At 41.3% G+C, this 27569-nt stretch overlaps 1 protein-coding gene across 2 annotated transcripts; it reads right to left on the bottom strand.

Annotated features, from left to right (window-relative positions):
- On the bottom strand, positions 1-27178 carry SLC32A1 (solute carrier family 32 member 1). Of its 2 annotated transcripts, XM_073683798.1 has the most exons (3): positions 27025-27178; positions 22323-22996; positions 1-2073 (listed from the first exon to the last, which is right to left on the bottom strand). In XM_073683798.1, the coding sequence occupies exons 2-3, from the start codon at positions 22689-22691 to the stop codon at positions 886-888; spliced, it is 1557 nt and encodes a 518-aa protein (XP_073539899.1). In that variant the 5' UTR covers positions 22692-22996; positions 27025-27178; the 3' UTR covers positions 1-885. The 2 variants fall into 2 exon arrangements, with proteins under 2 accessions (XP_073539899.1, XP_073539900.1); XM_073683799.1 differs by lacking the exon at positions 27025-27178 and having other exon boundaries at positions 22323-23138.
- Positions 27179-27569: the final 391 nt, after the last annotated feature.

The raw sequence follows: 27569 nt of genomic DNA, 5'->3' as shown, positions 1-27569 counted from the left end.
CACAGTCATGAGAATCTCTCTTTATTGTTGTATATATTAAGGTACCACAATAGAACTTTAGGATATACTGTACACTTGTCTGTGAGCACAGTTACGTCACACATACATACACACACTCACAGGTAACAAACCTTGCACTTTGGAAAAAACTGCACATGATGAATTTCCACCCCTGTACAAACCCCTTGTGTGTGTATTTGCTCTTCTAGGTGAACCCCATATTGGAAGAAAATATTCAATAGGCATTCACAACTGCTGCTTATAGGTGGACTGTGACATTTTGGATTGAATTGTGCTTGGAAAACCAGGAAACGAGTGACATTTTCACAGATCCCTTTTGGTGGACTCTGAGATTTTGTCAAATTCTACTCCTTACAGTAACTGTCACAATATGATATCCAATGTGAAAACTAGCTCGGAAGAATGACAATATGCCCTGGTACAGTGTGCCATTGTGGTGTACCTAGCAGACTGAACAAATGGGCAATGAAATGCTGCATGCAGGCCTTTCTTACATGGGACTCTACTATAGACTTCCTTTGCAATAAGATTTTTCTATATATATTTATATCCACCATAATTTATCCAGTTGGATTACCTCTAAATAAATATAACAAAAATAAAATATTTCCATTTGATTCATATACAGATATCTTTTTGTAAGCTTTTCTTGGGGGGAATAGAAAATGGAGTCATAACTCATGATACGAGCATGTTCTTGCTTTTTTAGCTACCAGATGTTCCAGCAACACAAAACGAGGCAATGTATTGATGGCATCATCTTAGGTAGCAAATGCATTAATGTGTATAGCCAAAATGAGGATGTCAGTAGAAACTGATGCATAATTATTAGTGATGCTGATGCCACACGTTACTGTCTTTGCATTAATCTTCTATATTGTACCTAAAAGCTTCTATTAGACCCTCTAGAGAATGTATAAATCCAGAAATGCTACAGATAGAACCAATGACAAAAATGGAAACGTCAAAAAAGACATGATGCCACTGAAGCTTCCTCCACAACAGCTTAAGATGGAAGAGGCTTGGAAGCAGGAAACAAAGACCAGCTCCTGTGAGGCTACCAGTGAGACCCATCAAAAGAGCAAAGTGGGGCACATATATGGCCATAAGCAAGGTAAAAACTACTAGAGCACATCTGAGGGTGAGGCCCCACGACTTCAGTCTCCCATCTCCCCCATAGCAGTTTGGGAAAAATGACCTGGTTCCTTCCTGGAAAAGAGATCTTTCCAAGACTTCTACTGCAGCGAAGAAGGGCAGTGGGTAAGACAGCAAGGCTTTGGCCACCAAGAAGATATTGACCACTGCCCTGATAGTAGAAGGTAGGTTGTCTGTTATGACTTCCTTGGTTTCATCTGCCCAGGTTAAATAAGCCACCAGAGCAAAAAGCCCCTTGAGAATGCAGGCGGCGATGTGGGTCCAGTTCATCATGCAGTGGAATTCTTTGGGGTTGTTCATGTTCCCTTCCAATGAGGGCAAGAAGATCTGGGAGGTGTAGCTGAAGACAATTATGCCTATGGAGATGGGAAACTTCTTTACATCTATGTAAAACTTCACTTTGTCCCAAGCCCAGTCTCTGGCTCTAGACAGACAATAGGCAATCACTAGGATGTTAATGACAAAATGAGCTAAGGTGCAGAGTAAACTGAACTTGGATACAGACTTAAGGTTTTTGAGGAATGCACATGGTAGAAGCACAGCAGTGGCTATGATTGACCAGGACTTCTGAGAAATTGGTAGGGATGGGAAGCTGTTGTACATCAAGTTTCCACTGACCACCACATAAAGGATGCATGTCATGACCAGTTCGATAATTTGAGCGACATTAACAATCCTTCCCCCAAGTTTAGGAAACCTTGGTGCACAGCAGGCATTGGCAATGTCCACATATGAGTCCCTCACTCTCACAGTCTCCCCATCTTCATTCTCTTCATACAAGCAAGCAATGAGAATCTTCCCTGTGTAGCAACACACAACTGCAGCAAAAATAATGAGAAACAGTCCCAGATATCCACCATGAAGAATGGCGTAGGGTAATCCAAGCACGAACATCCCCTGCAAAATACAAGCACAACACAAGTGAGGACATGAATTTGTCAATCCTTCTATCTAAATGCTTCCTAAAATGCTGGTTTATCCAAAGTTCACTTGTATATTTTACATCTTATAGACTACTTGTACTAACATGTTTTTTTGGAGAACTAAAAATAATACATTCTACATTTAGCATGATGGCAATAGGGGCAAATGAAGACAGTAGTGGATTTCCATGCAAAAACAGTGCATGGAATGCCCTTGCTCTCCATTAACTCATCAATGACAACATTCCACAACTTATTGTAATGTATGAAGGTAATTAGCTAAGTCCTAATATATTTTGGAAATTCTGCTTTTAGGAAACGTTTATTTATGCCTTGCAAATGATGATGAAGACATCTTCCACAATGGAGATGAGATCATCACAATTTGGCCTTACTTGTCATAAGTGTATGGTAAGAAAGAGGATAAAACATAAGTAACCACTGTCTGTCACCCATGTCAATGCTGGCTTCGCTGGCAGGTGGGCAAGGAACGCCCAGCTTTGCAATAGTGGCATGCGTAGCGTGATCCCACCATTACACAGAGCAGGACATCTACATAGTCATCCCTGTTTAATTCAGTGATTGGCTGCAGTGGTCGTGTGTGATGTAGTCTGTGCTGGAGCAGGGGAAGTGGAGCAGGGGAAGTGTCGTTTCAAATAACTTCTCAGAAAAAGCTGTCATGTGTGTGTACAAGAGGAATAACACTATTTATGGCTATTATAGGACATGCATCCTGCATTTTTCACTAGTTTTCTCCTCTGCATGCTCTGTTGCTAATATTCTGTTATCTCTGAGCTAGTGACAGAAGTCTAGCTGCACTGATATCTCCCATACACAGTACATGCATGAGGGATTCGTACTCTCCTGTCTCTGTACCACGTGTTTAGACGCATCAGCAGCATGGAGGACATGATACATACCTTCCAACTTTGAAAGATAAAAAGAGGGGCACATACTGCGGTGTGCATATTTTTAATTTACGCTAAATTTGTACTTTAACCTCACCCACTACTGTATATGTAACCACAAATAAATATTTATGGCCACCATAGTGCCTCCAACACACAGTATAATGGAACTACCACAACCCCCAAACATAGTGTCATGTTCCCACAGTGCATTCCCCCACACATAATATAATGCCCTCATAGTAGATTTCTCCGCACATAGTATGATGTCCCCACAGTAGATTCCCTTACACACAATATAATGCCCCCACAGCCCTCCACATAGTATGAAGCCCCCACAGTCCAATTCCAAACACACAGTATGTTGCCCCCACAGCCTCTCCTGACATAGTATGATGCCCCCCACAGTAGAATTACCAACACACAGTATGATGTCCCCATAGAACATTCCCCAACAGATACCTGAGGAGATAGATACAGTTGAAGTCAAGATATTCCTGACAATCCAGAACAGCAGGACAAATTTGGAACTTTCCTGTTGGATCTGAGATAGTTGGGGGGTATTCACTATACAACAGTGAGCAATGTAGCTGTGAAGCCAGATCAGGATAAGATATACACTTACTAATAAGCAGCACAATCTGACATTTTCTCTCTCACTTAGTTCTCTCCTCCTCCACTTCCCTTCCCATCTTTATAGACTTCAATTGGCAGTTGTAAATTAATCCCTCAGTGAGCTGGAAATCTATCTGGTCTTGAACAAGAAAAATTTTAGCAATTTCTCAGAGTACATGATGAGTTCAGGAGGCAATGGGAATAGAAGATGTGCCTCAAAAGAAGCATATTTCTATGATAAATATATTATAATTCTTATATTTGCCTCTAGAAGTGATCAAAGGGAAACTGTCATGAAAAAAAACACTATTAACCTTCAGATATGGGGTTAATCTGTAGGTTAACAGCATTCTGAAGCTGCCCGGCGCCCACAATGAGAGCCCTGCTGCCAAGAGGAAATTAACTTTATTCCTCCCAGCAGCCTCGAACTTTCAGTCATAGAGGTGCGGCCAGTGCGGCTTCAGTCATCATTCAGTGCATAGTGAGTGTAGGCTGTATTGTGGCGCCCCTGAGGGTTCAGTCACCACAGGGGTACTGCACCTCAGAATGAGGTGTGGTATCTCCTCTCCCAGGCAAGGAAGGAGTACCTCACAAAACCCCAACCACACACTCAACACTACACCACTCCAGTTCTGAAGGGGGCCTAAAGCACCATAGTGCTGCCCCGCGCCTGAATGGAGGAGTTGGGGGGAACCAAAGTTAGGGGGAACCACGTAGTGAGTTAGGGTGGAGGAAGCACTTTACTTAAGCACTTAATTAGAACCATATATAACTGGAGGCCATCTTTATATCAAGGTCTTTGGTCGTGGGTCTTTGGGACGGCAATTCAGTACCAAGCTGCTGCCGGCTGAAGGGTCCACGGTTCCCGGTCTCAGACCTCGAGACGGGGAGTCGGGGCAGAGTTATAACCGGCTCTGTCCCCGGTCAGGGTCCAACCAAGAAGGCCCAGGAGGGGAGCAGAGGAGATAGGCTCCACAGGCGAAAGGATCTCAGGGGGTGCGGACGGAGCGGAGTCGCCACCTGCATACCTTATTCTGGCCCTGCCAGAGAGACCCTGCCGCAAGAGGGGGTACCGGTCCCCGATTATCTGACTTTGCACTTCACGTCTCTGTCAGAAAAGTCCGGAGGCTTATGTGGATCCCAGGGGGATATGGACGGAGCGGAGTCGCCACCTGTATGCCCTAATCTGAGTTTATCCAGAGGGACCTGGCCTTACGCCACGTTCTCACCACAAGTCACCAAAAAGGGCACCCAGTTGCTCCGGGAGCTACACGCTACCCATAAGGGACATCGCAGTACCCGTACGGGACTCAGTGGGGGGACACAAGGCGGGAGAAGTTCAACAAGAGAGGAACACACTAGAGTGGGGGTCCTGTCTAGCGCTCCTGAACTACCTAGAGTGTGCTGAACCCCACCCTGGCGGCCGCAGCTCGCCGTGTGACAGCAGAGAGAAGCTCTGAGCTGAGAAAGCACCACCGTGAGTAAAGACTTGGATGACTTCAATTACTGCCTCTGTATGTTCTTTCCTCCGCGGCTCTGCACTCGCCAATGCTCTATTCTGCACCCTATCTACTCTGCCCTGAGGCCCCGCTCCACCAGTGGGGAGCCACACCAACTAAGCTGCCTGAACACCGGCCTCAGAGGACTGTAGCAGCGCTGGTGACTCTCACCAGACACCACGGGTGGCGTCACGAACATTCCCCCTTTCCCATACACATTTTCCCCTTCCCTTGCTTTTAAGAGTGACCCCAGGGTACGGGCCCGGGAGCCGGCCACCGCGACATCCCCCAAGATCAGGCAACAGCAAGGCCCGGGCGCCGGGTCATTTCCCCCATCCCCTGGGCGCGTCATCTCTTCCTGGCATCACGAACAAGATTTTGTGCCCGTGGCAACGGCAGAAATCTATACCCTTTGCCATCGGGTACTGTGCGCCTTTCCTAAAGACTGTATTTCCACATTCAATGTGGCGCCCGCTCAAGAAGAACGGGCGCCATTATGTGCAGGGAAGACAACAACAACTTAAGCCCTCCCATCGTGAGCCAGGTTCCCCAATGGCGCCAAAAGCTCAGACCGCCCCTTACATTAGAGCCTGCCGCACAGTTGTGTCCGTCAAGACGGATGGGACGTCCCAAGGAGAGCCCGTCTGCGAGCAGCCACTGAACCGCCCCCAAAAGAGGAGGAGAAAGAGAGGGAGACAAGGTGTGGTCCGGGCAAGTCTAGACAGACCACTCCTGGCAGCCGCGATGGAAGGAGAAGAGGAAGTACCCTCTGTCGTTGGCCCACCAGCAGCCACCTCTCTTACCCTGGAGGGATACAGCGTTCATTTGACAGCGGAGGAGGCCGAGTTCCTTCGCGGTGAGATGCAGGACCTGACCCATCGAGTTGAGGAGGCCCAGCGGAAAGCGGTCGCGGAGTGGAGAGAGGACCTGCTGGGGAAGCTTGCGGCCCAACGCCAAGATACGTCGCACCCCACCAGTGATGCCCCAGCCCAAGTGGAAAAGGAGGAAGACCAGGAGGCCGCATGCAGCCCAGGAGCGGGTGAGAATGAAACCCCTGCCCCGAGCACTGAGTGTGCCGACATGCTCCTGGACCTCTTACCATCACCTCCATCCCCGGGCGCCACCGTTTGAGAGCAGTTACTAGCCCCGGAACCTGAGGCCCAAGCCACCGCAGCTACCGGAAGCCTGCTACCCCTCACGCTCCCGGAACCGCCAGCACCTGCCCTCTCCTGGGTGTACATGCACCCGAACCCGGACTGGTCCGCGAAGGTGGAGGACCAACAGCGGACGCCGTTAACGCCATTGCCAGCACCCCCGGTTGCTTGCCCAAGAGGGGAGGAGTTTAGATGGGACAACCAGGGGGGATCTAATGGGGTTTCCCCGGGAGACCCAAGCTGAGGCTCGACGGTGGGAGGAGCATTGTGAACGCGAGCTCCTCCAGCTAGAGAGGGAACGATGTACTCGGAGGGTCCACTGTGAACAGTTGGAGGTGCGGTCAAAAGCCGCCAAGGCCCAAGCCAGACAGGCGGAGGCCTCCTGTCCTAGCCCCCGGGAGGAAGGACTAATCGTCCGATTCCACCAGGAAGCGGGATGGGGCTTCATCCGCAGCCCCCAGTTCAAGCATGACATTTTTGGGAATCGGGGGGACGTTGAGCCCCACTTGGAGCAAGGACACACCGACCGTAATCTCTACCCGGGAGACTTGGTCTCGTACACCCGCCACCACGGAGTCCGTGGATGGTACGCCCTAGAGGTGCACCGGGTGTTCAAGGAAGATGCCCCCCTGCGCATTGCCACTGGAGACCGGTCCGGATCTGTGGGCAAACACGAGCCGTACCCCCGGTGAGGATACCATCATTAGTGCGGCCCCGGAGGCTGAACTTCCTTATTTTCCAGTTTACTGTTTATGTTTTAATAAGACATTGTGCCTGCGGATAGTGAGCAGTCAACAAACTTGATTGTAAATAGTTTTCACCTATTAAGGTGCCCCCTATTGGTTTTATATGCACAACACCAGACCTCAAACAAAAACCTGTCTGGTGTGGCACAAGCGGAGGTCCAACTAGGGATCACCATGCCCTGCAGCCACCCCAGGGCCTACATTGAGGGTTTGCTTTGGACAGGTCCCTCATGCTGCTGAACTCGCACTTAAATAATATTTTCTACTGTTTCCTAAGTATACAATGTTTTAATATTTATCACATATAACCCGTAACATTAAAGAAAAGTGCCTCCCATAAAGGGAAGATTATTATTGTTTTGTTTAAAATTTTTGAATGTGTGAAAATACCCTGTCTTTGCTCTATTGCAGCCCGCGGATGTGCTGTGTTTCACCAGGGGGGAATGTGGCGCCCCTGAGGGTTCAGTCACCACAGGGGTACTGCACCTCAGAATGAGGTGTGGTATCTCCTCTCCCAGGTAAGGATGGAGTACCTCACAGGACCCCAACCACACACTCAACACTACATCACTCCAGTTCTGAAGGGGGCCTAAAGCACCATAGTGCTTCCCCGGGCCTGAATGGAGGAGTTGGGGGGAACCAAAGTTAGGGGGAACCACGTAGTGAGTGAGGGTGGAGGAAGCACTTTACTTAAGCACTTAATTAGAACCGTATATAACTGGAGGCCATCTTTATAACAAGGTCTTTGGTCATGGGTCTTTGGGACGGCAATTCAGTACCAAGCTGCTGCCGGCTGAAGGGTCCACGGTTCCCGGTCTCAGGCCTCGAGACAGGGAGTTGGGGCAGGGTTATAACCGGCTCTGTCCCCGGTCAGGGTCCAACCAAGAAGGCCCAGGAGGGGAGCAGAGGAGATAGGCTCCACAGGCGAAAGGATCTCAGGGGGTGCGGAAGGAGCGGAGTCGCCACCTGCATGCCTTATTGTGGCCCTGCCAGAGAGACCCTGCCGCAAGAGGGGGTACCGGTCCCCGATTATCTGACTTTGCATTTCACATCTCTGTCGGAAAAGTCCGGAGGCTTATGTGGATCTCAGGGGGATACCGACGGAGCGGAGTCGCCACCTGTATGCCCTAATCTGAGTTTATCCAGAGGGACCCGGCCTTACGCCACATTCTCACCACAAGTCACCAAAAAGGGCACCCAGTCGGTCCGGGAGCTACACGCTACCCATAAGGGACATCGCAGTACCAGTACGGGACTCAGTGGGGGACACAAGGTGGGAGAATGGAACACAGAGGAATAGAGGAACACACTAGAGCGGGGGTCCTGTCAAGCACTCCTGAACTACCTGGAGTGTGCTGAACCCCACCCTGGCGGCCGCAGCTCGCCGTGTGACAGCAGAGAGAAGCTCTGAGCTGAGAAAGCACCACCGTGAGTAAAGACTTGGATGACTTCAATTACTGCCTCTGTCTGTTCTTTCCTCCGCGGCTCTGTTCCCGCCAACGCTCTATTCTGCACCCTATCTATGCAGCCCTGAGGCCCCGCTCCACCTGTGGGGAGCCGCACCAACTAAGCTGCCTGAACACCGGCCCCAGAGGACTGTAGCAGCGCTGGTGACTCTCACCAGACACCACGGGTGGCGTCACGAACATTTCCCCTTTCCCATACACCTTTTCCCCTTCCCTTGCTTTTAAGAGTGACCCCAGGGTACGGGCCTGGGAGCTGGCCACCACGACATCCCCCAAGATCAGGCAACAACAAGGCCTGGGCACCGAGTCGTTTCCCCCATGCCCTGGGCGCGTCAGTAACCACACCCCAGCACTGACTGACAGCCGGCTCTAATGCTGAGCAAGCTGTCAGTCAGTGCTGGGGGAGTGATTACAGTAGCTGCTCACTATGGACTGAACGGTGAGTGAAGCCGCGCGGACCATATTCCCTTGACTAAAAGCCCGAGGATGCTGGGAGGAATGATGTTAATTTTCTCCCGGCAGCGGGGCTCTCAGTGCTGGCGCCAGGCAGCTTCAGAATGAAATTTACCTGCAGATTAACCCAATAGCGTTTTTTTTACATGACAGGCTCCCTTTTTTGCAAAGTTTCCTACATTTACATCATATGCAGCCTTCTTCACATATTCTGTCTATTCATATCCAAAAACAGATATAGACCTGCCTCATCAAATTGCTTATTCCTTATCAAATACCCTATAAACTCTTTAAACCACTCTCCTGGAACTTAGCGGCCACACGATTCATGGTCACCCGTAGTGGTATGACGGATATACTATAAAAGCTTTTTGTGGTTCATGACAGGTTAGCCCAGTTATTATATTGTTATTGTATGGTAGAGTTAACCATTGTAGTAAATCCTTGGCTAACTCAAATGGCTTATTATAATGTTGCTCCAGTGTGAAGGCCAGCCCATGCTATAGTGCACCAGAAAAAAAAATCCATCATGTAAATAAAGCTCTAGGGGCAAGTAGAACTCCCTTTCATTGAAAATTTACGACTAGTTCATGCAAGAATTAAGGTTTATAGTTCATTCTGATAAATGAGGGACATATCCATTAGCAGATTTCTGTGTTTATTCCAATGGGATCTATGTTTTCAGATATGTTAAAGGCCAAAATTCCAAAATTTAAATGAAGTACTTTCTTTTTCTATTCTATTTTCCCCCATGTGAAGTATGAATTAACCCATCACTTGATATATTACCAATAACAAAGCATTTAAATTGACAACAATTTCACATTAATCAATGCAATAGAGTGATGCTTTGTTTTAAACGGTCCCCCCAGTCATAGAAAACTTTTAAATATTTTTACTAATGGCTCACCACTAGGTGATGGAATGACAATTAATAACTATAAAAATGGTGCTCTGGAGATCTGTGCCCCTTAGCACCTGTTTAAAGGAATGTATTATCAGAAAATGACCTATTGTTTAGATCAGGTGTTTGTATTTAACGCTTTAAGGACAAGGCTTTTTTTTTTTTTTTCATTTTTGCGCTTTTGTTTTTTCCTCCCCTTATTCAAAGAGTCATAAAAAATAATTCTGTTGATATAGCAGTACTTTTTAATGACACCATTTATTTTATCACATGATGTACTAGAAAGAGGGAAGGAAATCAAAGTGTGGCAAAATGGCAAAAGAAGTGCAATTGTTTTTTTGGGTTTTATTTACAGCATTAATTTTACGGTAAAATTGACCAATGTGATTCTCCAGGTCAGTATGATTATGCAGATACCAAACATGTACAGGTGCATCTCACTAAATTAGAATATCGTCAAAAAGTTAATTTATTCAGTTCTTCAATACAAAAAGTGAAACTCATACATAGTTTTTATTTTAATAAACAAAATGATCCAGTTCTCCCTTTCCAAAATTAATCCAGTCAGCGGGGAAGCCCAGTGACATGTAAAAGTTCGTGCACTCCTGGTCAAAATTACTGTTATTGTGAACAGTTAAGCAAGTTGAAGTTGAAATGAACTCCAAAAGGCATAAAGTTAAAGATGACACATTTCCTTTGTACTTTAGGCAAAAAATATATATATTTTCATCTTTTACATTTTAAAAATTACAAAACGGAAAATGGGTGGATGCAAAAGTTTGGGCACCCTGCATGGTTAGTACATAGTAGCACCCCCTTTTGAAAATATCACAGGTTGTAAATGCTTTGTGTAGCCAGACAAGAGTCTTTCAATTCTTGTTTGAGGGATTTTCATCCTTTCTTCCTTGGAATATTCTTCCAGTTGTGTAAAATTCCAGTGTCGTCTTGCATTTGCAATGATGTTCAGAACAGGGGACTGTGAGGGCCATTGTAAAACCTTCAGCTTGCGCCTTTTGAGGTAATGTATTGTGGATTTTGACGTTTGTATAGAATCATTATCCATTTGTAAAAGCCATCATCTTTTCAACTTCAGCTTTTTTACAGATGGTGTTAAGTTTGCATCAAGAATTTGTTGAAATTTCATTGAGTCCATTCTTCCCTCTACCTGTGAAATGTTCCCCATGCCATTGGCTGCAGCACAACCCCAAAGCATGATTGATCCACCCCCATGCTTAATGGCTGGCGAGATGTTCTTTTCCTGAAATTCTGTGCCCTTTTATCTCCACACATACCTTTGATCATTGTGGCCAAAGAGTTCTATTTTAACCTCATCGGTCCACAGGACTTGTTTCCAAAATGCATCATGCTTGTTTAGATGTTGTTTTGCATACTTCTGAATCTGAATTTCATAGTGAGGACACAGTAGAGGTTTTCTTCTGATGACTCTTCCATGAAGGCCATATTTGTGCAGGTGTCTCTGAACAGTAGAACAATGCACCACAACTCCAGAGTCTGCTAAATCTTTCTGAAGGTTTTTTGCAGTTAGGAGGGGGATTCTGATTTGCCTCTCGAGAAATCCTACGAGCAGCTCTCACTGAATTTTTGCTTGGTCTTCCAGACCTTATGTTGACCTCCACTGTTAATTGCCGTTTCTTAATTACATTTCGAACTGAGTAAAGGGCAACTTTAAAACTATTTGCTATCCTCTTATAGCCTTGTTCTGCTTTGTGGGCCTCCATCATTTTAATTTTCAGAGTGCTAAACAGCTGCTTAGAAGAACCCATGGCTGCTGTTTCTTGACACAAGGTTAGAGGAAGCTGGATTTTTATAAAGCTGGGAAATTTGCATCACCTGCCTTTCCTAACGATGATAGTGAAGAAGCCATAACTCTAACAGGCTAATTAAGGTCTGAAATCTTAGTCAAAGTTATCTGAGCACACAAATCTCCAAGTGTGCCCAAACTTTTGCATCAGCCCATTTTCCTTTTTGTAATTTTTAAAATGTAAAAAATTACATTTTTTTTGCATAAAATTCCAATTAAATGTGTCATCTTTAACTGTAGGTCTTTTATAGATCATTTCATATTCAACTTGCTTAACTGTTCACAATAACAGTAATTTTGACCAAGGGTGCCCAAACTTTTACATGCCACTGTATGTCCAAGAAAGGTAAAGGATCCAGCTTCCAGTATATATATAAAAACATCAAATTTTATTTAATCCATTAAAAAAGGGAAAACATATATATATATATACAACAAAAAGTTGAAGTGAATACCCTCTATAAAAAAAAACAACGCGTTTTGAACGATGTAACATTCTTTTACTTGTGTATTGCCATTTTACAAGAGCCATAACATTTTCCATTTTCAAGATATGGGGCTGTGTGAGGGCTTGTTTTCAGCGCCCAGAGCCTATGCTTTTATTGATATCATTTGGTGGTATATACAATGTTTTGATTGTCTATTTATGACATTTTTTATGCTGTTGCAGTGGCCAAAAAACTGCAATTCTGAACTTTTGATTTATTTTCTTGCTATGCTGTTTACTGATTGGATTCATTCAGTTTATATTTTGATAGACCAGACTTTTACCAATGCGGTGATATCAAATATGTGTATTTTTTGAATTTTTTTGATTCTTAATTTTTAATAGGTTTTAAGGGGGAGTGGTTTGAACTTTTATATATATATATTTTTTCAGATTTTTTAAAACTTTTTTTTACTTTTCACTGTATTTGTAAGTCCCATTAGTGGACTTGAACCTGCGATCACCTGATCGCTTGTGCTATGTACAGCCGCTATATATTGTAGAAATCACGGTCTCCTATTAACGCCAGCCACAAACTGGCTTTCACTGGAATACAGGGATGACAGACACAGGGGTCATTAGCAGACCCCTGGCTGTCATGGAAACACATCGCCGTTTCACAAATGCGTCGTGGGAGCGCCGATGAGAATAGAATGGCATGTCCCCCTGCCATCATGCATTACATGCCACTGTCACAGATTGAAAGCAGCATTTAACAAGTTAACAACAGCTTTGCTCCACCCACAGCTGTTAGAGGCAGATGAAAGCTGAGTAACACAGCCATAATCTGCCGGGAAAGATGCGGAGTGCAAGCACACATCTAAGACAGGGAGCCGACTTATGATGGATATAGTCCATCATAAGTCAGTAAGGGGTTAAATATATTTCTTTATTTTTGGCAATGTTTTTCTTCAATATCACAATCTTTATTAAAAATTAAAATTAGAAATCTTGCAATTTTCACACTAGCCACTGGGGATCTTTTAGACTTTAACTTTCTATTCTTTCAAGAAATCCACATGTATATGGAGTTAAATAAGTATTGAACACATTACCAACTTTCTAAGTAAATATATTTTTAAAGGTGCTATTCACATGACATTTTCACTAGATGTTGGTAACAACCCATCCAATCCACACAGGCAAAGAAATCAAACCACATATGTCCATAAATTAAGGTTTGTGTAATAATAATGAGAAATGACACAGGGAAAAAGTATTGAACACGCTTACTGAAATGTTTTTAATACTTTGTACAAAAGTCATTGTTGATGATGACAGCTTTAAGACGCCTCCTGTATGAAGGAACTAGTCGCAAAATTGATCAGGTGGGATTTTGGCCTATTCTTCAAAAAAACATTCTTCAAATCCTGAATATTCCTTGGGCTCCTTCTATGAACTCTGAGCTTTTAGTTCCTTCCATAAATTTTCTATTGGATTCAGGTCAGGTGATTGGCTGGGCCATTCTAGCAACTTTGTTTTCTTTCTCTGAAACCAATTGAGAGTTTCCTTGGCTATGTGAAATGTTCACCCTCATTTCACCTTCATCATCCTGGTAAATGGCAGCAGATTTTTATCAAGAATATCTCTGTACATTTATCCATGCATCCTTACTTCAATTACATGAAGTTTGCCAGTGCTGTATGTTGAAAATTAACCCCACGCCATGATGTTCCCACCTCCAAACTTCACTGTTGGTATGATGTTTTTGGGGTGATATGCAGTGCCTTTTGGCCTCCAAACATGGTGTGCATTATGACATCCAAAGGGTTAAATTTTGGTCTAATCTGACCAGACTATATTCTACCAGTAATTTACAGGCTTGTCTAAATGTTGTTGAGCAAACTTTAAACGTGCCTGAACATGTTTTTTATTCAACAATGGAGTGTTGTGTGGTGAGCGTGCATACAGGCCATGGAGGATGAGTGCATTACTTATTGTTTTCTTTGAAACAATTGTACCTGCTGATTCCAGGTCTTTTTATAGCTTTTTACAGGTGGCCCTTGGCTCTAGGATAACCCTTCTAATAAATATTTTTCACTCCTCTGTCTGAAATCTTGCAGGGAGAACCTGGTCGTGGTTGGTTTACTGTGAAATTATGTTCTTTCCACTTCTGGATTAAGGCCACAACAGTGCTCACTGGCACCATCAGTAGTTTAGAAATTCTTCTGTAACCTTTGCCATCAAGATATTTTGTAACAATAAGGTTGCAAAGGTCTTGAGACAGCTCACTGGTTTTTCCCATGATGAGACGTTTCTTATGTGGCACCTTGGTAATGAGGCACCTCTTTATAGGCCATCAGTTGAACTAGCTGATATTTTCCACTAAGTGGCATGATTGCTTTCTAATTAATGATAAATTTCAGCTGATGTCATGACTTCCCATGGCTTTTGGCATCTCTCTTTCTTCATGTGTTTTTCATGTGTCATTTCTCATTTTTACACATAACCTAATTTATGGACAACTATGGTTTGATTTTTTGCCTGTGTAGATTGGATGAGTTGTTACAGACATCTGGAGAGAATTTCATGTCAATAGCATCTTTAAAAATATATTTACTTAGAAAATTGATAACGTGTTCACACACTGTACATGTGGATTTCTTGAAAGAATACCAATAAAAAAATTCTTGCTCTATCTTTTTTATTAAATCATCTAATAATCATGTGCAAAGTTCATTGTGAAAGGGGGGGAGTGACATCGCTTATAGTGATTGGTGGATCCTGTGTTATCATCTGTGTATAGAATTGCTTTCTGTCATTGTAATACTTCCGCTGATTACAATGAGCTTTAAAAATATTGTTCCTGAACGGACAGGAAGTATGAGTCTAAAATAGCCCCAGTGGCCACTGTGAAAACTACATGATTACTAATTTTGTTTTTAGTAAAGTGATATGTGATAAAGTAATATTGTTATATGAAAATAAAATATACATGCAACACATAAACATGATTTCAACAATCGGTCATTGTCTGACTAAACATTCCCTGTCATCTCCTTTGGTTTTATTTGGTTGAGATGAAAATTTGGTGGATTGATCCACAAGAAGTGATAAGAATCTTTGTACATATAGCCCACTTTGCTGGAGATGCCTCTCTGAAGTCGGCTCGTTTTATCATATGTCATGGTCCTGCTCAAAAATCAAAACCTTCTGGTCTGAGATCCCAGACAAAATACCAAAAAACATGCTCAGTCTACTCAGACATCTACTGGTCACAGCTAGAACTTTGATTCCTACTTTCTGGAAATCTAACTCCTTCCCCTCTGTCACTCAATGGACCTCCAAAGTAGAACAAATCTTCAGACTTGAGGAACTCTCAAGTTGGGAACTCAAAAGGCACACAAACTTTATAGAAATCTGAACTCCTTGGCATTGTTTTAGCAAATCCACCCATGGATCACCTGTCTTGAAAGATACTCCATCTTCCCCAACCACACGCTAGTTTTTTCGATACTCCATAATTTTTCACCAATTAATTTGAACACTTTTAAAGAAATGGTGCTGGTCTTTCACCCTCCCCTCCCTTCTCATCCTTCGCCTCCCCTTATCTGTCTTTATCCCCCTTCTCCCTCCCCCCTGCTAATATCACTTGTTAAAATAATGTTATATAGCTTTTTACAACCTCCCTTCTACAGGTTATCTTCACCAATCCTTAATAGTTGTAATCCTAATTTCTGCTGATTGACTTATCATTAATTTTTCAATGATTCTTCATCCACTCCTTCTATAAAACTGTTTCGTAACCTCAGTATAAAATAACAATAACAAGAATTTAAAACTAAAAAGAATATTTTGAGATTTAGATCCAATTGATTCTACCTTTAATTAAGGGAACATGTAATTTGAAAAAACGCTATTAACCTGCAGATATGGAGTTAATCTGCAGGTTAATAACGTTTAGAAGCTGTGTAGGTGCCGCACGGAGTGACCTTCTGCCCAGAGGAAATTAACTTTATTTCTCCAGGCAGCCTTGGGCTTTCAGTCATAAAGGTGTGGCTTCAGTCACCGCTCAGTATATAGTGAGCAGTGTCTGTAACCATGCTCCGTGCCTGCTCTACAGTGAATAAGTGCACAGCCGGCTGTCAGTCAGTGCCGGGGTGCATTATAGCCGCCACTCACTATGTACTGAGCGGTGACTGAAGTTAATTTCCTCCTGGTAGCAGGGCTTTCAGTGCAGAGGCAACACGGCTTCAGAATGCTATTAACTTGCAGATTAACCCCATATCTGCAGGATAATACCATTTTTTTTACATAACAGGTTTCCTTTAAGGTCTTAGCGTCCAGACTCTCATCAATGTCAATTTGAACCTCTAACATGTCTCTAAATCCCAGATATGAAAAGCAAAATGGTTGTGTTTCCCTTTCTCTAATTATGCAAGAATCACAAAATTTCCATCAGAAAACTGCTCTTTTCTACTACTATATCTTTATCCTATAGCACCACCGAAGCTCCTGTATCTGTGCAGATACCGTTCAACACCTGCGCAGCCTTCCACTTTTTAGAGTCTAAACTTTAGATATCCAATTCAGGGTCAGACTGAAGAACATTGGGCCCACCAGAGGATTTGATTCTGAGGGCCCACCTTTCTCCCCCACTCAAGAGCCCCATAGCAGCTGCAAGGTTTGCACTATGAATTCCCCTGAAGGAGAAGCCAGGCCCCACCGGAGGATTCTCCGGTTCTCTGATGGGCCAGTCCAACCCTGATCCAATCCATAATCAGCAGGGGCCATGCACTGAAACCTTGAGGTCAGGAATGAGAGGATGTCTCTGTGACAGAACATCAACAGCTTATGGCGTTTTACAAATTTTACTTTAATGTGACAAACCTCCTTAACCCCTTCCAACCGCATCCATTTTTTGTTTCTGCCCTATTGTTTTTTTCCTCATCTTCTTCTAAGAGTCATAACTTTTTTTTTTCGTGGGAAGAGTTGTAATTTGAAATCACACCATTCATTTAATTGTATAAAGTACTTAGACATTTCCAAGTGACATGAAAGTTTAATAAATGTACTTACACCATTATTTATTTATTTTGCTTTGTTTTTATGGCATAGATTGTGCAGTAAAAAGTGACATGACAACATGATTCTCCAGGGCAGTATTATCATGGCGATACCAAACTTACATTGTTTTTTTATTATTATTTTAGTGGCTTAAAAAAATTCTGAACTTTAAAATAAAAATGTTTTCCGAAACCCATTCGTTTTTAGGGCTTGTCTTTTTGCAGGGTGAGCTGCTATTTTTTTTTTCTTCAGATTGGGAAAAAAGGGGGGATGGATTGAAATTTTATGTTTTTTTTATTCTCTGATAGTTTTAAAAACATTTTTTTTCATTTATACTGTCCTTATAGGAGATTTGAACCTGTAATCAATTGATCATTTTTTCTACTTACTGCAATACTTCTGTATAGCAGTATATAGTAAAACCCTGCCTATGGCTTGGCTTCACAGGAGTACCAACATAGTGTCAATGGTGGCCTCCAGGAGGCTTGTGGCTACCATAGCAACTCATCGGCAACCCAGAATCATATCTTGGTGGAAGGCCTGAACTGGGATGGTGTGACCTAAATGCTGCTGGCAGCATTAAGAGGTTTAACAGGTCCAACAAATGGAGAAAAATCTACTTTCTGCTTGAGGCAGATTCCTGCAGTATAACACAGCTGCCACCTCCAATATGGAGCAGGCTTAGGCCGCGTGCACATGTTGAGTATTTGGTACGTTTTGTACCTCAGTATTCGTAAACCAGTAGTGGGTGATAAATGCAGACGTGGTGACGTGTTTCTGTTATACTTTTCCACTCCTGATTTTGGCTTACAAATTCTGAGGTAAAAACCTCACCAAATACTCAGCGTGTGCACGTGGCCTAAATGTATGGACCGGCCTGAGAAGCTGAGACCACATGCACACATTCAGTATTTGGTCAGTTTTTTACCTCAGTATGTGTAAGCCAAAACCAGGAGTGGGTGATAATACTGAAGTGGTGACGTTTCTATTATGCTTTTCCTGTGATTGTTCCACTCCCAGTTTTGGCTTACAAATACTAAGGTAAAATACTGACCAAATACTGAACGTGTGCATGTGGTCTCAGCTTCTCAGGCCGGTCCATACATTTAGGGCACGTGCACACGCTGAGTATTTGGTGAGGTTTTTACCTCAGAATTTGTAAGCCAAAATCAGGAGTGGAAAAGTATAATAGAAACACGTCACCACGTCTGCATTTTTCACCCACTCCCGGTTTACAAATACTGAGGTAAAAAACTGACCAAATACTGAACATGTGCACGTGGCTTTGCACCCACTACATGATGTAATAGTAGGTCATCTAATAGGAAGGGGTTAGATCAACCTTACTAAAAGAAATTACAAATTGGGCTCTGCTACATCTGTACGTTTTCCCAAAGGCTATGTGGAGACTATTCGGGGAAGAAAATTATGTGTAATTAAGTAGCTAAATTTAAATCACATAATACAGAAGAAGGAAGTCCACTAGTTTATTAGATTATTAGATGTACTCATAGAATCTGCTGTCCAAATGGTTAAAATATATCAACTGATATTTATTTATTAACTTAAATACATTTATTCTGACTAAAAATATTTTTTTTATTTTGGTTTCATTAAAAATGTTAAACCTTTTGGCTTCTATAGCCTCCATGTATCATTGTACATAGACTGCACGATGAGTTAATAGTGAATGCTTGGCCTGACAGCAGGGTTTGTAACTCTTATCCTTCTTCCTTTGAACTTTCTTCTAAACTGATTTCTGACATTAAAATTAAACTTTCAACTGGTCATAAATCAGCTATGAGGAGAGTGAGCTCACTGATTGATGATCATTGTTAACTCATGCTGCAGTCTATGTACAGTATAGTTATCCATAGAGGCTGTGGGAGCTATATATACTGTATAATTATAGGCAAAATTTTTAAAGAAACTGTATTTAAAAAGAAAAGAAAATTGCCTCCGATGTGGTCAATAGTTTTTAAAGGACCTGAGCCAAGTTGTTTCTTCTTTGAGGATTTTGTCTTTCCAGCATTAGTTGTGACAATTAATTCTAATTAAACGAGCTGGAAAATGTGGTCATATCAATCACATGAAGGTAAATGCATGTGGGGGCAGGGATCATACACAGGATCAGATTTACACTCTGAACAGTCAGTACCATCCTTTATAACAGGAAACATGGTGCACTACGCTAGCAGGAACCCCAGTCACGATGGGGTTAGGCTCTGTGTCCCTATAAATCATAGACATCAAGTATCTACAGCATTGCATCATTCTCTGCATTCAAGGACACTGACTATGGCCTGGACATTTCAGTTGTGCCTGCATATGTAGAGCAAGGACACCCCACCCCCATGACATGCGTATTTCCTACTAGGGGATATGAGCAGGGCTTGTCAAATTGGGACAACCCATTTTATGTCACTTCCTGGCAGGATAATATTGGAGAAGAACTAGTATTGCCCAGTAGACCCATGATGGGGCGATTTGGTGTTACTATTCTTTTATAATGGTTCATCTCTTCACTAGTTTGTATGGCCTCTGATTATTCTCTCTGGATGGAAATGGACATAATAATGGGACACTCATATGATACTGTATTTATTGTGCAGTTGAATAAAATTCACTGTTTCCAGTAAGTAGCCATATCCAGACGAGGGAAAACTGACAGTATTATTCTTCTATGTCATCCATGAGGCAGTAATTGACTGTTGATTGGGCCTGACAGTCAACCTTGAAACATGGCCCCACTCCAGCATGACCCCCTCAGCAGTGAGTTCTGGGCATAAAATGCTTATGTATTTTCCTTTTTGTTTTCATTCTCAAAGTTCGGTCTTTAGTTCTTTACTGTCCCTTCCATGAAAGTGCTTCTATGCCTGCTACCCTGGTCGTTAAACCCTTGACTGACAGAAATATGAAAATATGACACTGACAATGAATATGAAAATTGTCTTGATCTACTACTATCTTACTGAAAAAAAAGAGTTATGTCTGCCAGCCCCCTCCAAGATCCTTTATAAATAATTAGATACATAACATTGCATAATCAGTTTATCAGTATTTTGCAGTGAAATAGATTGAAACTAGTGGGCACCAATGCAAAATCTTCAACAGGGCCCCCAACTATGATGGGTCTTTAATAGTATTGGTTTTTATCATATGGGATAAAGCAATTGCAACCCTTTTCTGTTCACATGTCAGATCTTCAAAGGTGCAAATTGCCTCTTCAGAGATGAAGAGGGCTTGAACTTTAGTGGCAGCTATTGGAAGTAGCAACCGTAAAAGTCAATATCGACCCTTTACCATGTGATTTAGGATAAAAGCCAAACCACAATCTCAATTTTCAGGCACAGTATTTTGTGGTGCTGCCCCTCATCAGAGCAAAGTTTGAGATCTCGTTTGGCTAGGTGAGTGGTGTCTGACCAGGATCCAAGGGGTAACATTGCTCCTTGTGGAGAGTGACATACTAAGCCTGGCATGCCAATCTGAGATCTTCACAGGAGCATGGTGAACTGGTAGAGTCACTGGTAGAGTCACTGGCTTTTCAGGCCTCTATTGCTAAATCTATATACAACTATATTCTATTTTATACAAATACAATATATAAATAATTAAAAAGATATACATAGATATTGTATATATGAAGATAAATACTATGGTTGGGTGGATTAGACACACAGTGGATATATTGATAGAAAGACAGAGATAGATGGAAGCAGACAGCTGAAAAAAAAACAAAGAACCAAAAGGCCAAACCCCTACTTCCATATCATTAGGCATTTATAGACGATTTATTCTAAGCAAAAATAAAAATAAAAAAAACATCAGATTGTAATTCTACTCTTTTCCACTTGGGGGCGTTTATAGCCACATGAAAAAGAGCCCAGATCACCCTATTCCACTGTGTAAAGGTATTCACAGCTGGGCTGCCATCTTGACAGTTTTTGTCTTAGGCTCTGCTGAGGATATTATGTGAACAATCCATACATCAAATTTGATTATAATTTACCAGAATCTTACACTTTATTTCTGGTAGTAGCTCTAAACATGTAATGGCAGGTGCAATTCAGACCAGTCTGCAAAACAACATGGCCATGAATATGCAGACTGAAATCAGATGTCATTTTTGTTTTAGATGTAACTGGGATCTTGCATAAAACTTGCATCAATTCAATCTCTTCCCAATCTATCTATGAGAAATAACTAATAAAAAAGCATAGAAATAAAACAAAACAGATACATTTAGATGATATGATATAGATAAAATATGTAAATCTGTAAATAAAATGGAATTGAATTAAGCTTTACAAAATAAATATCTATCTACAGTATATCGATCATATAAATTCTTCAGACCTGTTTGGTTGTAAATTTCTATTTTCTCATTTCCTTCCTGCGACTTCTGCACTTGTACATAAAGCTACTAAAATGATGTCTTCTATATATGCAGATATTACTATGTCTTGCGTAAAAATTGGTTTGTATCGAAAATATATGATCCCTGGTGTCAGACAGACAATAATGATACCAGAACAAGAGTCCAGCCGTCAGTATTAAAACTATATTTACCTTTCAATTTGGTATTTCGAATTTATTACATAACTACAGATCATTTTTGCATATTTGGCATTTATGCTGAAATAGTTGGTAACGAAAACATGTCTATCTATATCTTATCTCTATCTATTTATATTTTTATTTATCTATTATCTGACAGATAGACCATGTACACTGTCTTCAGATTGGGGGGGGCCTTTGCCCCTATGCGTTGTTACTTTGTATTACTGGCAGGGAACTATGGCAGGTAAGAGAAGTAAATGAAATGTTTTACAAACAGAATCTCTATTGAGAGCGTCTGACCCATATTTAATTGGGATGATCTCTCCTGAGGAAATGCTATCCTTGTATGTAAGCTTTAACCTTTGGTGGTGCATGGAGTACATTATTTTACAAGGAGGGGCTATTTGGCCCTATCACAAAGACTGGTCCTACAGGAGACAGGAATTTTTGACCTTGGAAAAATGACCTCAACAGGCTGTGATATCGTGGAGTATCTTAAAGCCCTCTATGAAGACTACCAATACCATATTTATAACATATAAATTGACGTGAGAGATGATCATAAAAAATTAGAGTCAATGAAATGTCATATCATATCTTACCTGGATGGCGTTGGTGACATTCCAGCCAGCTTCCCATGCTGTGATTTTAGGTTTTTCACCCGTTGACAATTCAGAACATAGTCCTTCATCTTTTGATGCAGAAGAAGGAGGACCTGTGCCATCTCTTTGGTAATGAATATCTCCTTCTGCAGGGGCATCTCCAGGGGACACTTCGGTCTTTAGGATGTCCATCTGAAGACCTTGTCGATGTTCATAGTCCAGGTCATCGCAATGAGCAAACCCAAGTGCTTCATCATCAGTGGCTGCTTGGAAGCCCATCCTGGCAAACATTCCACTAACCTTGGCCTGTGACTTGTTGGACACCGAGGTGGCCACATTGGACAGTTTGTTCCTTATCATGGTAGCCATGTTGGCTTGTCAAAACCCGATAAAATCAGGAATGTCCTCCTTCTTCGTCTGCAGGTATCGCCTTGATGTAGACTGTTACCTCCACTTGTTCAGACTGGCTCTTCTCCACCCCCGAACCCCCCTCAGCATGACACCTTCTGCAAAGGTAATTAGAACCTCCTAGGTATCGCCATGATGAGCATCTTTACCTTTTGTCTTTGTCTATGTGGGTTGGAAGTAAAGGGTGCTGCTGATAATAATAGAAACTTGGTAGACACTTCTTCTGTGTGTACTTCCCTCAGCAGAATAGGAGCCCAATGCAAATCCTGTGGTGGGTGGGTGATTTAGATAGGGAGGGGGAAATGCAGTATGTTAGTATTGTGCTGAGCACGGTCAAGGAATATCTACAGCTAGAACATTCATCTAGCCAGTGGAGATTGGGAAAATTTTTGATGGGGGGAGGGTTAAGGGAATGAGGGTGTCTGCATGACTGCTGCATATCTGGGGGAGGGTCTAAATGTTCACCCCCACCCCTTTTGTCACCAATTGCATTGCACAATCCCTTCCTTCCAACACTTTAAGCCTCCCATTCTGTCACCCCTTGCAGTAGTTAAACCTTTCACCAAAACTCAGCCATTATTCCACTATAGCTCCCAGCATTGCCCCTGATCCCTTATTTTTTTTAAACCCACGTCATCCAACCCTCATCATAGATTTTTTCCTTAAGTATCAGTTCATGAACCCCAGTGGTATTTTCCATTGCTGTAAAATGCACCATCTTACCACCGTGCTTGACCTGTGACCTCAACCATCTCTCCAAAATAAACCATAACTCATCCTTACCACCTGAAGTCCCCAATGACCTCCTACTTCTACCTGCATCAAGTTATTATAGACCATACTTCACCCAGATTTGCACCACCCACTGCGTATCTCTGCTGACTTGGCATTGCACTATATAAAGGTTTCATTCCAAAGTAATGATGATAATACGTATTTATCTCCAACCAAATGGAGGTGCTGAGGAACCTGATTTCCTAATCTAAGGAGCAGAGAACGCTAAACAATTTATTTCCATTCACTGGAAAATCACTTGTAATTGTCTTCTAAGGCTTAATTACTAAGGGATGCGGAGAGCCTGCATCTCAGAATATGTAATCTGGAAACAGGGTGATATAATGAGAGAAGATGGACATGTGCAGTGTGTGTGTATATATATATTGTATACACCCATCATTTGTCGGTCCAGTTATGTACATATATAAATATACATATATATGCATATAAAGAGATATATATATATATATATATATATATATATATACATATGTATGTGTGTCAATATATATGCACACAATTTATATTTATATATACACGCACGCATATATATGTATGTGTCTTTGTGTGTAAATATATATGTATATATACACAATTTGTAAATATACACACATCAATATATATATCTACACACACACACATATATATATATATATATATATACATATATATGTGTGTGTAGATATATATATATATATGTGAGTGAATATATACACACAATTTCTATATATATATTTATATGTATATATACACACATATGTATTTATACACACACATATATGTATATACGTGTGTGTGAATATATAAATATTTATATACACAATTTTTATATATACACAATGTACATATATATACATATATTTATAGAAATATATACACGCATACACACACGTTGCTTTTATTGCTTGCCATCTTATTTTTTATTATTCTCCCCACTCCATTCATAATTATTATTATAATTAAATATATTAAAAAATATCCCTAATATTCTATAGAAACTTGAAGACTTGGATAAAGACATGGCTGTATATGGTAACAAATATTCGTTATAGAGCTCTTCCTTTCTTCCTCTTCTTGGCTTGTAGAGGAGTGAGCATCGAATATAACACATTTGCACACGTAATCGTTTTTATGAAAGATGTGGGTGACATAAGGGCCGTGGGGTATCTGGGGGCAGCAGTACTAAGGAATGTTTAGGGATATACAGTATTTTGTGGCGTGTATAACTGGATATGACATGCTGGATTCCTCCTTTAGAAATCAAATGCTTACATCTCACTGCACAAATAGGTCAACATTTGTCTGCTAATATCACGTTATTTTTTTTCTCTGGAAAGGGAATTCCAGATTATCCTACAGGGGATGTATTGTAAATGATTGCTGAATTTCAAGGTGAACTGACGATTCAAGACATTTTATATAATAAGTAAAAGAAGGAAATAAATACAAAATAAATACACTAATTACACAATATCGAAATCACATAACTTGAATGAAATAAAAAAATGAATAAATTATAGCAGGCATGTAAAAGAAAAATACTAAGTAAAAACCTGAAAATGACAGAGACTGTAATGTGGAGTCAGATCACAGGAGAGAATTCTGTGTAAATAGCAGTGACATTTCCTCCATGTGCCCTGTATTGTGAATCTGTTTTAAGAGACAATACACAGAGGAGAGCTCAGTGCTAAACTGAGAGGGCAACAATATTATTGTCTATGGCACCCAGGGGAGCTTTTTAGTACTGTGTACATAGCACTAGAACACGAGGAAGAGAATGAGAAATATATGTGTATATATATATATATATATATATATATATATATATATATATATATATATATATACATACGTATATATATATACATATATATATATCCATCCACACACAGTTACACATCCATATGAATATTACATGTATATATATATATTTATGTATGTATATATATATTCTCTCAGAGTTGCAACATAGATTTTCAATATGTAAATGAGATATACAGTGTATATATATAAATGCATATATATATATATATATATATATATATATATACATATACAAGCTCAGAAGACTAAGTCAATATTAATCTGATTAATCTATTTTTCGAAGCATCTATCTATATATTTATCTATTGTATAGTTAGAATGTACGTTTCTGATTCTTTAACTGTTATGAAGTGAATTTTTTCTGGATATGTTAGGAAGGATTTTATTCAGTTTTGCAGAAATACATCCAGGAGAGGGAGATGCATGAGGTTTTTGGTAGTAAGGAGCAGTGTTCAGACCCCTCGCCCCCAAGCACTCGGTGACTGCAGGTATGTGACTCCGCACAGGGCAGGTTGGCTTGAGTAAGATACGTTGCCCATAGCTGCACCAAGAAAGTATGGCGAATGTCTACTGAAAAAAGTGAGGACTAAAGCTTACATCAAATGAAGAAATATCATTGCTGGGAAAGAGGGAGATAATGAGAGAAATAGAGAGAAGTGACATAAGGAAAGAGAGTGTGGGGGAGATGAAAGAGAGAATTAAAGACGCAGTGTGAAAGAAGAAATAAGAGAAACCATGGAAAGAAGTAGAAAAGAGGGGAAAAGATTAAATTATGAAACAAGAAGAGAAAGAAAAAGAGAGAGAATGACAAAGAGATACAGATAAAATATGAAGAAAGTAGAGAAATATAAGAGAGAAGTAAAGATGGAAGAATAAAAAAGTAAGATGACTAGAGTGAAAAATAGAATAGAAAAGGTAAGAGGATTAGCAGAGAAGAGACCATGAAGTAGAAAGTAGCAGAGGAGTGAGGACATAGAGATAAGGGAGAAAGGATGTAAAGAGGAAAGAAAGAATGAAGGAATGAAAGAAAAGGAAAGAAAGAAAGAAAAAGAAAAGAGGTGAAAGGAAAGGACAAAATTATATAGAGATAAAAAAAATAAGTTACAGAGAAGGACAAATCAAAGCAAGAAACTAATTGGAATGAGTGAAGGAAGAAATGGAAAAGAGGAGGAAAAAATATAGCACATAATAATGAAAAGATAAAGAAATGACAGTATGAAGGTTAGCAAAAGCGACTGAAAGGAGCAGGAGAGAAGAGGAAGAAGGGAGAAGAAAGGCTGAAAAGTAGAGAAGAAATGTAGAGAGGGAGAAAGAATACAAGAGACAGAGGTGAAGAGAAAGAAACAAGTAAGGAAACGAGGGGCAGATATGTTAAAATAAAGACAGAGGAGAGAACAAGGAGGATGGGAAGAGAGACTGGTTAGAACATAGTCTGGATAGCGTGTAATGAAAGAAGGGGAAAAAGAGTGATTGGAGAAACGAAGCAGCAGAGAAGAGACAGCTCACACAACAGATACAGATCGATACAAAAACAGGAATCACGAGGATACAGTCAGAAAGGAGGAATATAAAAGACACATATAGATGGAAAACAGACGATAGAGGGAAGAGGAGACCATGGAGCAGTTGTTGGGTGGTTGGAAGCCTTGCAGTTCCTATCAGAGAGAGTGAAGAATCGGTAGACTTCTTTTACCTAGTTGGTGACATGTCCATCTGTGCAGCAGTAACAAGCTCCAGAGCAGCACTTCCAGCCTGCAGGGAGCACTGCTGCTGAGCCTCCATCATCTCCCCATACACAGCCCAGTGTCTCTCTGCCCCTTATATACCCCCACATCCACACACAGGGCAGGTGCAGCTCCAGATGAGAAGCAGCACCGCCTCTTACCATCCACCTCCTCCCTCACCCCTGCTAAACTGCACTTACTTCATATCACCAAACAATATGATCAATCACTCTTATCTCCAGTCTCTCACGATATTGGATTCTTCAGCATTATAGAACAATATCATTTATTGTTCTCATCAATGACAATTAATCTTCTGGACATAACTATTATCATTGTGGCTGGAAATCATTTCTACTAGCATATGGCAGATTATAATCTGTAAGAATAGTCCTGTTATCTTTACTTGGATTGTTATATTATAGCCATAGTAATAACTATACAATATTGCAGAACACACAGTTATGTATGTTTATGTGTCTATACAGAAGGTGGAGATGATCTCTATATGGCA

This window comes from Phyllobates terribilis, unplaced genomic scaffold (genome assembly GCF_046119375.1).
Source record: "Phyllobates terribilis strain yellow unplaced genomic scaffold, ASM4611937v1 Scaffold_5__5_contigs__length_657084704, whole genome shotgun sequence".
Taxonomy (NCBI): domain Eukaryota; kingdom Metazoa; phylum Chordata; class Amphibia; order Anura; family Dendrobatidae; genus Phyllobates; species Phyllobates terribilis.
This window is presented reverse-complemented; position numbering and strand designations above follow the sequence as displayed.